General features: G+C 39.1%; 1 protein-coding gene across 1 annotated transcript; it reads left to right on the top strand.

The window, feature by feature from the left end:
- The first annotated feature begins 2,705 nt into the window (after window positions 1-2,705).
- mpzl2b (myelin protein zero-like 2b) lies at window positions 2,706-11,972 on the top strand. The gene is made up of 5 exons (XM_056398258.1): window positions 2,706-3,048; window positions 6,797-6,966; window positions 8,784-8,994; window positions 9,430-9,598; window positions 10,744-11,972. Exons 1-5 carry the CDS (start codon window positions 2,988-2,990, stop codon window positions 10,919-10,921), a joined length of 789 nt encoding a protein of 262 aa, XP_056254233.1. The 5' UTR covers window positions 2,706-2,987; the 3' UTR covers window positions 10,922-11,972.
- The last annotated feature ends 87 nt before the right edge of the window (window positions 11,973-12,059 follow it).

Here is a 12,059-nt window from a genome sequence, read left to right as displayed (position 1 = left end):
AACCTGAGGAGATGGTGTGTGGCACAGGGTGTTTATGGATGATGTTGTAAAGATGTTTTCATTGTGTTTCCCATTTTTTTATCCAGCTCTTATTTTATAAGGTTTCTTGTCTGCAAACTAGAGTGCATGTCTTGTGTGTGTGTTTCAGATGCTCTTCTCCTCTAAGAGGCCATATCCTCCCCTGATGGGCGTTTTAGGCACCGAGTGCTTTGGTAAGGGGATGTTATGAAAAATAACGTCTCCATGGTACATCTACATGTGAGAGGGAAGTTATGAATATGTACACTATTTACGTGATACATTCGTGCAATTGACACTATGTGAAATGTTATTAAGCAAAATCATTTAAGAGAATTATGAGGTGGGGTCAACATCTCAAGGACCAGGAAAAATCACTGCAAGACTTTTAGAAAAGTCAGGTACGGACACCAGAATCCTGTATTGCTGAAATGACCTGCATGAGGCTCAGTTGCCCTTGTAGTTTTCCATGCTCCTTTTCATTGGGGACCATTGTTGATACATATGATACATCATGCATAACATGAGAACTTATTACAAAAGATAAGGTGTTCAGTGTCCAATATCTAGACAAGACAGTGACTTTGTGCAAAAATGTTGACTGATCAAAATGAAAAAAAGTTTCAAGCTGTTTTTCACATTCATCTGCTGAAAGATAGATAGATAGATAGATAGATAGATAGATAGATAGATCCTTTATTTATCCCCTAGAAGAAATTCATGTGTCCATTAGCTCATTGTTGATAATAATAATAATAATAATAATAATAATAATAATAATAATAATAATAATAATAATAACTGACAGCATTTCACTGCAGACATCGAAGGACCTGAGCCTCCTGAGGAAAAAGAGCCAGCTCTGCCCCTTCCAGTAGATGACATCCGTATTCAGGGACCAGGCCAGTTTACTGTCCAGGTGCACACTTAGGTATTTATAAGTGTGCACCACCTCAATGTCTTTCCCTTGAATGTTGACTGGCTGAAGGGTGGGCCTAGACCTCCGAAAGTCCATGACCATCTCCTTGGTCTTGGAGGTGTTCAGAAGGAGGCAGTTCTTGTCGCTCCATTCACTGAAAGCCATTGTCAGATCCATGTACTCTTTTTCCTGCCCATTCCTGATACCCGCCACAATGGCTGTGTCATCTGAGTATTTCTGGATGTGGCAGGACTCAGAGTTGTATTTAAAGTCCATCGTATACAGGGTGAAAAATGGAGCCAGAACAGTCCCCTGTGGAGCCCCAGTGCTGCTCATCACTGTCCCTGGGCCACAGTTACCCAGCCTGACGCACTGTGGTCGTCTTGTCAGGTAATCCACAATCCAGGACATGATGCAGGGATCCACCCCCATCCCACCCAGCTTGTCTTTAAGGATTGGGGGTTGGATGCACTTGAGAAATGAAAGAACATAATCCTCATGTAACTACCTGGCTCATCCAAGTAAGAATGGGCCCGGTGGAGCATGTAAAGGACGGATGTGGAAACATGCAATCTCTACCACCCATATATTACACAACAAAACAGTATATTACTGAACTGTACTTACAAATTCTGCCCATTTAATACAATTTTATTTGCCATTTGGTTTAAAAAAATGAAAAATCTTAAATGTGTGATGAATCAAACTATAATGAAAGCTTCATATTAAAAGACCAAGTGTGACAAGAATCAGAACACCCCTCATTAGCGTGGTTGAATTCTTTTATTTTTTAATTATTTCATATGTCCAACTTTATTTTTGATGACACACTCAATTCTGCTGCATGAATCTGTGGACAGATGTTTTTCCATTCGTCACAAATGATTGTGTCACAAATGATGTAGGATAGGTGAGCAGGCAGGTCAAAGAAAAAGCAGTGGGCAAAACTCAAAGTCCAAGAAACAGGCATGTGAACAGACTGGAACTAAGGCTGACGGGGCATAATAAATGAGACCAGGTGTGTCAGTGAGTGGGAAGGGTCTGATGATGATGAATGGTTTCATCTGACTAAAGAATGTGCTGCCAACATTCATCATCTTCTTTTGATGTTCTTTGGCAGAGTTTTATCCTGCAGTTTTGTGCCGTTTTGTGAGCAATGCCTTGTTCAAGCATAACTGTACTGGTCAAACAGATGTCAGCGACTCACAATGTTTCTTTTAAAATCTTGCCATAATGATATTTGTTTCCTGCAGAAGCAGATGATGAATATAAGAACTAAGTAATTCAGAGTATAATGTTTCTTCACGGGCATGAAGCGGAAATTCATAAACATTGGGGGTGGTTTAGAGAAGAGGGTTTTAGCAATAACTCAGAATCTATAACTATGACCTCAAAAAAACAATCTGAACATTATTATTAGAATAACAGTGATGGTACTTTTATGTCATAATATTATGACAAAAGTGTATTTCTTTTAATTTCAGAAATAAACCAGCATATACGCCTCTTGCTGTAAGCTACCTCCACTCTTGCCATCACACAAAACCTCATTACAAAAGTGCCCATAGCATCAGAACACAACACATGAATGTCTGTTGACTTCTGAGTGAAGTGACTGGTTTTTCACCATGGCCACAAGGTGGTACCAGTCAGTAGAGAATTGGCTTTGTAATTCAAAACTTAATTTGACTCTCAGTCATTACTCTGAGTTAATCAACCACAACCAGTCTGACTGTGACTGTAGATCCAAACTTTTTGGGTTCCTGGGATGACAGTCACACCAACACAGGTCAGGTGTTGGGAGGCAGGTTGTGTGAGGTTGGGTAGGTCGGCATTCAGGTTATGCAAGAAGGTAGTGAATAGACTAAACACCGCCCATCAAGTGTGTACGGGCAGTGACTCCCACTTCACCGATTGAAGTGTGGATTAAACGAAAAGACGTCTTTCTCTGACTGTCTGCGGGACGTTCACGTTCATGATTCCCATTATTAAACTTGCATGAGGGGACTTTTTACAGAGGAACTAAACCACCGGATTTGAGGCAGTACAAATGTTTGATCTAATGTGTCGGATTGGGCCTCTGCTTCTCCTGGGAGGATTCGTGCTGCCAGGTGAGTTCGACCAACTTCCTGGAATTAGTAATTATGTATTTAATCTCTAACCTAAAACAATGAAACAGTACGTTTAATACTGTTAAATAATGACAGGTGGATTAAGAGTCACGTTCACTTGAAGAACAGCAAGAATCTGAATGTCTGGAGTTTGTTTACTTGCAACTGGCGAGATCGACCTTCATATGAAGGCTGCTCTTACTGGTGAATAGTATAACCTAACCTGCGGGTGAAAGAGTATTATGCTGACATAAAATGTATTCTACAGTCACTTGTACACATAGACTACAGAATTTAAACATACACGGTAGCTTCTGAGGCCGTGGATTATTGCTTATATATAATGATACGACAGTCACTGGATTGTTATACACATCTATACAACTTGGAATATATTGTCCAAATTTGACTGTGACAGTTAAGGTAGAGGAACACAAAAATATGAACGATTAACACTTTTTCATAAAGCAAAGAAGACATGGGAATTACTACCCACCCACCCCACCCCCCCCGCCCAATAACCGAGGTCACAACTGGTCACTGTCACTAATCACATTTTCAGTATGTTTCTGAAAAGGTAATTTTGTGAACCACAATGTGATTATTAAAGTTTCTTAATTTTTTTATTACTGTTTCTCTTGAAGAACATTAGAAGTGTTATACATTTTTGAAAGGGGGCTGTTAATTGCAGCTTCTTTATTTGATTCATAACTTAATAGGCTATTTACTGTACTTAAATGTGTTCAGTTTAATGAAATGTCTGGATCAGGGATGTATTTTGGCAGCTGTCACTATAAATCTCAGCTGTACAAGTGACCTGCAGATTGAATATTAATTAGCAACATGCATCAGCTTGACTACAAGTCAAGAATCTCAAAATCCTGAGGGCATACATTTTTGGCAAAATCCTGTAGCACTGGCTTAAATACAAACTTGCTTAAAACACTTCGGTGCTATGTTCTACACACAGTTGAATCAACACTAGAAAACTAAATGTGTCAATTTCTTGGGTTTCAACAAGTCATCAAACATGTTAGCACAATGGTCCTATGTGTAATTCCTGACTATTGCGACAAGTAGTGGAAACATACAGCAGTGCACAGCAATGTAAGCTGCTGTTTCAGAAGCCATTTGTCTAACTTTGGTAAATCTACACTGATTGACCTCATGGGGTTACTGAAGTAAAAATTCGAATGAAATTACTAAATGTAGGACATTAAGTTTGTACTGTATACAGAGCAAACTTATTAGTAGGTTCAGGAAAGGTTTTGTAACTTGAGGGCATGAATTACTACTCTGAAGGAAAAATTCATCACAACACATTCCTCACAGTTCCTGCAATCAAGATGCTCCTGCAGTTTCCATTGATTCCATTGCTGGAGATGCTGTAACAAGGGTTGAAACTACAATAACATGCAATATGTTGGCTTTGAAGGACGCATGATACCATCTCTGTTATGCTGACACCAGATTTTGTTTTGCTCAAATATTCTGCTAATGTTGAGGATGCAGGAGCTGCTCGGACAGGCAAGCTTTGAAACACCTGGCCTGGGGAGAGGCCTGATTTTATTGTTGAAATCGTGGAAAACAACTAGTAGGCTACAGGTGAATCCATGAGAGATATTAGAGACTTTAAAACTTCAGGTTGAAGCCAGTGAGTTGTAGAGCAGATGTCTGAATGTATGACGTCACAATAGAGAGAGAACATGGAGGAGGCTTTGTACCTCAAATAATCATTCCTGAGTTTCCCAGGCTTTTTCCAGTGAGTGATGTATTATGGAAGGACTGAAACCAAACTGTTACTTGTCTTGCAGGTAGAACAGACCTGTTTAATTTGCAGTGTATCAACAGTATTCACCTGCAGGGTTGGAAAGCTTTTCGTTAATGAAGTTTTGATAAGAGAGTGAAAGGTTGGAGAGGGGAGTCATCGCAAAAATGGACAATGGGCAATGAATTTTATAAATTGCACTTTTAATTCTCATCATCTGCTGTTAAACTGGTACATGCAAGTTTCAATGTGGTTAATGCACTTTTATGACTATACGTGTGGTAGAGAAATACTGAATATGTCTTACTAAGAGAAACACTCATTAGTGTCTATTGAACATGTTAATATGACAATGTAAGAAGAATGTTCTCTTCTAATTCTGCTTAAATCTGCTAAATATCATCTCAAATAGATGACATAGGAGAATATGCAAATGCTATTTTAAAAACCTCTATTTATCATTTAGGTTTTTGTATTCAAGGTAAAATACCATGTGCCAAGACTTCCTGCTTGGCTCCTTTATTGATTTTACCAGAAGCATTGGGTGTAGCTACTTGCTAAAGGTGGGGAAAAAAACATTCTCCCCTAAGATAACACTGTAATGTAACTGTGTGGTTCAGATTTTTCACATTTCTGGTTCTGCCAGTCTTAGTTTAGGTGAGTGCCATGCACATGTAGAATTTTTTCTTTGGTGCCCAGTTTGTTGAAAGAAAAAAAACACCCACACAATTATAAGAGGAAGTGATAATGTCGGAGTTAAACAAGGTTTCAGGAATGAGACAAAGAAACCTATCCTTAATAGAAACAGATTTCCAGACCACTAAACAAATGCAAATATGAATAAATCAATAATTTAATAAATAGATAGTGACAAAGAAAAGAGAAAAAGCCACTTTTGATACTGCTCGTGTGAAATATTGAAATTTCTTTTATTTATAAGGTGTTTTCTATCTTCTGTTTACTGTCAAAAGTAAGTATTAGATCTTAGTGGCCTACTAGTCTCTACTAGATCTCCAGTTTTTAGATTCAAGTTTTATGTATCTCTCTTTTTATAATTCAACTGGATATCATTTACAGAGCTGCTGTATGGTAATGTGCAAATCCCTTGAGGTTCTTCACAGAGAGGCACTAACCACATCCTCTTCAATTCTGTTATCCTCTTCAGTTTAATTTTCATCTAGAGGCATACATTTCATGTCATGCCTCTCGGTGCAGGATTACAGAACATTCTTGGCTTCCTCTTCTCTGTGGTTTATTAGAAGGAATGTTTTAATCTGCAGTCTGCAAGTGTGTTCATCACTGCGGCTGACAGTGTGATCCAGATTTAGCTAAAATTTATACCAAACCTCTGGATGGAGATGAACAGTTGCCAAATTGCACTTACTGTAATAGGATACTTAAACATGGTTTCAAGTAGAACATGTTAGAAACCTAAAAAAAAACTAAACTAAACTAAATTTGGGCCAATGCTAAGATGTGTAATCACGAATATCCAAACATGCTTTTTGTCAGGTGATTTATTCAATATTCCATGTGTTTAAGGCATCTGTAAAGCTGGTGTGTGTCAAATTGTTTTAATTATTTAACCTGTGGTAGGTGTAGCAGTGATTAAATTATTTGAATTATTTACTCTCTTGTTTGCTGTACTGAAGCACTCAAGTGAATTCATTTAGATAAGTGGAGGAGCAGGTCGTACAACCTCGGGGCAGTGGCTGTAGAGGACATTGTGGGCAGTAAGTCAGCACAAAAAAGTGTTTATAGCTACAAACAATAAACACCAGATATCTCCGTGTCACTTTGCTCTCAACTGTCAAGGATGTTCCTGTTTAGTTAAGTGGTGATGACTAGGCTACATTTGATGTGAAAAACTCTATTGTTTGGATTTCTTTAATGAATTCCTCTGAATCTGAGGATTGAAATAAGAAACAGAAATGCATATATAAATGAGTATTCTTTCTCACTTGGTTTTCTTTATCACAGGGATACGACATGTCAGTGGAATAGATATTTACACTCAAGGAGAGGTGCAAGTGGTCAACGGGACAAATGTGAAACTGAAGTGTACCTTCACCTCCAACCACCCAGTGACGCCCCAGTCAGTCACAGTGTCCTGGAACTTCCGCCCCATTAATTCAGCATCAGATGAGTCGGTATGTAGTAACTGTGGTTTTCTATAAAAAATACTTTGTATGTGTTTTTATTGTGTTATAATGTCATCATTAATGAAATCCAGATATGATTTTTATACAGCATTTAAATAGTACCATAATTGGTAACAGCATTCAAACCTCTCCTGGGTGGAAGTCCTATGTTTAATCCATACATCCACTGTGACCTGTGCATTGCATTTGCTTTGTAGCTCTTTAGACTATCTTACATGGCTTCCTAAAGCCTCCAGAAGAAAAACAATTAAAATAAATTTCTAGCCAAAAGAAAGACATGACAATATTGTTGTATTGTTACCTCTGTTTTATGATGTTAGTTTTTCTTGCACTTTGTAACTTTATTCAGAAAAAGGTTACAGTTAGGGTTATAGGATCCAATATAAATACAGTTTATTAATATTATTATGATAACACACAATATATGTACCTTTTGTTTAGAGTACATGGAGAAAAGCAAAAAAAATCAAACGTAATTGTGATAAATCACCGGGAAAAAAGACATGAATGACTTTAGTCTTATTTAGACTGGGGTTGTGGTCAAGCATCGACCTCCGGGGCTGAAAAATGAAGCCAACACAGAAATGCTAGAAACTGCAGTTCTTTGAATGACCACTAGAGTCTAGCTCCAAAAGTGAGTTAATCCCCATAGACTCCCATGTTTAAAATGCACGTTAAAAACATGTTTACAACCTGGTACTTTGGTCTCTATAGCTAATTTCTCCCTTCATAACAACTGTATCAGGGGTGAATCTTTATATAACTCACCTGTTTAAATTTTTATCAAAATTATGCATAATTGAGGGCGTGTTGCTTTGAGTGACAGGTGGGTGAACATATGCTTGCCACAAACCAGCATGTACTGAAGTCTCAGCTCCACTGCACCCAACCTCTTTGCCCATTTTTGGATTAGATGCGAGTTAGGCGGAGTCAGGTACTGGCAAGATGGCAGTGGCAGAGCTGTCCACTCTGAGCTTCAAAACCACTCTCCAGAAAGAGAGGCTAAGTCCATCTTTATTTACAGTCTATGGTAGTGGTGCAGTGGTCAGCCTCTTGTAGCCAAAATGAGTATTACTGACACAAACACAGGCAAAAAAAATAAAAATCTTTTTCAATTGCCTCTCAGGGCTTCCGTACATTCTTTTACCAATAATCAGTCAATAAATTTGACTGACTCTTTTAACAGCTCTCCTTCACTGGTGGCAGCTTTGGCACTCACATGCAAAATTCAAACAGAGCTAGTGACCCACAGGAAAAAAATCCTTTGCATTGCACATTTCATATCCAGGATAGCGAATCAGTGGCTGGTCCAGTGGTGACACATACAGCACATTACTTCATGTCATTTTGGTATACAACACAAGATGCATGTGTCCCTTTTAACTGGGGACTATCCCGAAGCATAAACATGATATCACTCAAAAGGCTTCCAGCATATATGGCAAAAACACATGAATGGCATGAAATAATATGTTTATATGGCTCTTGGTGGCTTTTAAACATATGCACTGCACCTAACAGATGAGTAACTTTTGAATGAGTGAGTTGCTCAGTGTTCTTCAAAGTAATAAATGAGTTTCTGGGGATCATGTGGCCTACAGCTCTTACTGTAGCCACTATGGCTACTACACAACCCATCGCTGTTCCTAAGGCCTCGTCAAGCTAAGCTGTGGTAGATAAGGAGATCTCTTTGATGCTTGCTAATTTATTTGGATTCTTACAGTGTTTGCAGTGTTTATGGATGTGTGTTTTTTTTTTTTGTGTGTGTGTGTGTGTGTGTGTGTGTGTGTGTGTGTGTGTGTCAGGTGTTTTACTACCATGAGGTACCATATCCTCCCGTGGACGGGCGTTTTAAAGACCATGCAGTGTGGTCGGGAGATATTATGAAACGGGACGCCTCCATCACCTTGCATGAGGTGCCTCCGAACTTTAATGGTACCTTCATCTGCCAGGTGCGTAACCGCCCAGATGTGCACGGCAGTAATGGAGAGACTGTCCTCAAAGTCGTCAACAAAGGTAAGACTGGCAGCACTGTACATCTGTAAGACTCAGTATTTTCTGGGAAGATGAAAGGTTTTCACCTGCATCACATGTACTATAGCAAAAGGAAATTTAAAATTTTCAAAGAAGCTTTTATTTTTGCTTTTCAGTCATGACCTCAGTATGTTAGGTATGTATTTAGAAGGTAGTACTGGCTCTGGTAGAAGAATTCTGGTAGTAGTATTACTCAGGCTTCTCTACAGGTAGGTCAGAGGTCATCCCTGGAGCAGGATGGAGTTCAGTGTCTTGCTCAGCAGCACTTAAGCAAGTGGAGTGCTTGAGGTATGAAGAAGAAAGATGGTGTGTTTAACCACTAGGATGCTCCGTCTATGTATGGCTGTGTCTGTTTTGTCGCTATTGTTTTCTCTGCTGCTGCTTTCACCCACTTTTATCACTGATGTTTGCTTCTAGTTTCCCTCTCTGAGATCGGGGTCCTGGCGCTCGCAGTCGGAGGGGCCTGCGGTGTAATCCTGATCCTCCTCGGTATCTTTGTGGCAGTGAGGTACTACAGGAAAAGGAACATGGAAAACGACATTGAGCTGCACCCACAGGAGCGCGAGTGGAAGGACTCGACTGTGTGGTGAGGGCCAGAGAGCCGGAGCCTCTGCTTCTCTTCTTTTCGGACTGATGTTGACTCTGATTGGCTGTTTGGTTCCACTCTTCTGGAAGAGAAAATGAAAGCTGGGGGTGGGGAGGCGTCTTTGTCTTCCATGTTTGCTCCTCCGATGTGAACCTCTCATATATTATTACAGTTTATTTACTTAAGTATTAGCGATATAATGTACCACCCATGCAATTTGTTGTAAAGCCAAATCTTTATGTACACATACACGTTTTTATCAAATGTTGCCAGTGATTGTAACTACTAACTTAATTTCATCAGTTTTTAAACTGTGGACTAGGGGATGTAAATATGGATGGATTTTTCTAAGTGCAGTTCTTTAAACTTGTTCATTTACCTCAATTCCCAGCAGCGGTGTTGACTTCACCAATTAGGCTTTTTTTTTAAATTGTTTTGCTCTTTTATCATATAGCAACGGAATCACCAGTTAAATGTGTGTGTGTGCTTTATTGAACTATGCTTTAACTGAATCATCAATTGAAAGTGAGTCTTGTATATAATTCATTTTACGCCTAAAGAGCACAATAGTGCTTCAGACATGACACTGCTGTGGTGAATTGAGTCATATATCCTCTCTATTGCCTGCTACTGTTGGGTTAAGTTTTCAAGATATGGCAGGTGAGAGCAGATAAACTTTTTACGGGCAAAATCTTCCCTTTACTCTATAAGAACTGCTGCTTCACTGCTGTTTTGTCACTTTGATTTGTGAGTACAGGTGAAGAATTTTACTAATCCAGAGAACCACAGAGGTTTTGGTGGAGAAATGTTCATGAACTGATGGTTTGGTCATCTTTGTCCACTGAAAGAAGCAATATATCAATTCTCTGTGGTACTCTGGCTGGGTGTGTTTCAAGCTGAGGATTCGGGGTATTGTATCTTTAAAGTCTCTTCCTCTGTTCTATTTGGCAATGGATGTTTGCTGATGGAAACCAGTGTGGGCCATTTGTTTATTTGCTGCACTTTCCATACTCCCAGTTATCCACCAATGGCCAATCTCACTGTTTATGTGTATGTGTGTGTGTGTGTGTGTGTGTGTGTGTGTGTGTGTGTGTGTGTGTGTGTGTGTGTGCGCGATTGAATTTGTTTCATGGGGGTGGGGTCAGTACACTTGAAGAGGCAGTTCATCTGAAAGTTGTGGAGAAGAAGAAAGAAGCTGAGAGTTCAGATGATGAAGAGTCCGAGCCCAGCAGTGGAGATGATGAAGAGGAGGAAGGTGGCGTTGATGATGATGATGATGATGATGATGACGGCGATGATGACGATGGTGGTGATGACGATTAAATTGGCACTCTATTGATTAGAATCATCTTTGCAGCCTTTTTGGTATTAACATGGTTTAAATGTTCAGATGTAATTTATTATATTTTTTCAGAGTTCAGGGCATCACTAACATTTAATGTTAAAGAACTGTTATTCCACTAGTTTACATACAGTTGTTTTTTTTTTGTTTGTTTTTAAAAGGACCAAATTCAATGCAGCAGAACCATCATCATCTCTTTTTTTTCTTTCTTTCTTCTTCCTTGTAATAACCCGCAGCCCACATTTCCCACATACAATTCAAACGCTCACAGTTCAGTTGGAGATTCAGTTGTGTTATGCTAGTAGCAGCGCTAACGAAGTTTCGAGCCGCTAACCTCAGGCAGAGATGAGGAGCAGGCTACAGCAGTCTGGCAGGCTCACTGCTTTTCTAACTCCAACCAACCAGTGCTGACTCAAGTGATATCACATGTGGACATTTTTCTGTAGCTGTGGCAGTTCACCTGAAGCCCTGTAAACAGACTTTAATGTGCAAAATCAGTGCAGGTCCACTTCCTTATTTACGTACGTATGTGGACCGATGGGTGTGAGTTGTAACTGTAACTTTGCTCCTTTGTGCTATTTTGACCACATTTCCATACAGCTTCTGCTGGAAATGTATTGCCTCAGATCAGTGTGAAAATTCAGGAATTTTCATGTCTAAATGGACAATAGATTTTTTATTTATCTTTGCTACACATAGTGTTTCATATCTGCTCCACTGCCACATCAACACCCACTTCCTAAAAGCACCAGCTGAGTAAACAAAACCAAACTTTTGTCTACTCAGCTGTTTCCCTTTAACTGTATTATAATGTGTCTTTACAGAGGGTTTTGAATGTTGTCGAGGAAAAAGTGAGAGACTGGTTGTTGAGATATATGAGCGATAAACAAAGTAAGGTGTTTACAAGTGTTTTTTTTTTTTATTTTGATAATGTACATAGTGTAAAATAAGCAGAGATTTACACTTTAATCAAGTCCTGAAATGTTGTCACATGTATCTTGGTTTAAAATAAAAGGACCGTTTTTGAAATTATTAAGTAGCATGAAGTGTATTTTTGATAAAAAATGTTCAGTGTGTGGGAACAGATCAGCCCTTAAGGAGAACACATTGTGTGTGAAA

Source organism: Seriola aureovittata, chromosome 15, assembly GCF_021018895.1.
Source record: "Seriola aureovittata isolate HTS-2021-v1 ecotype China chromosome 15, ASM2101889v1, whole genome shotgun sequence".
In the NCBI taxonomy this organism is placed as follows: domain Eukaryota; kingdom Metazoa; phylum Chordata; class Actinopteri; order Carangiformes; family Carangidae; genus Seriola; species Seriola aureovittata.
Note: the sequence above shows the minus strand (reverse complement) of the source record. Positions and strands in the feature narration are given on the sequence as shown.

Bases quoted from the DNA above. Each gene is read 5' to 3' on its own strand.
- mpzl2b (XM_056398258.1), top strand. From the start codon at position 2,988: ATGTTTGATCTAATGTGTCGGATTGGGCCTCTGCTTCTCCTGGGAGGA. The intron at 6,967-8,783 runs GTATGTAGTAAC...TGTGTGTGTCAG, and splicing joins ATTCAGCATCAGATGAGTCG to GTGTTTTACTACCATGAGGT. The intron at 9,599-10,743 runs GTGAGGGCCAGA...GGGTGGGGTCAG, and splicing joins TGGAAGGACTCGACTGTGTG to TACACTTGAAGAGGCAGTTC.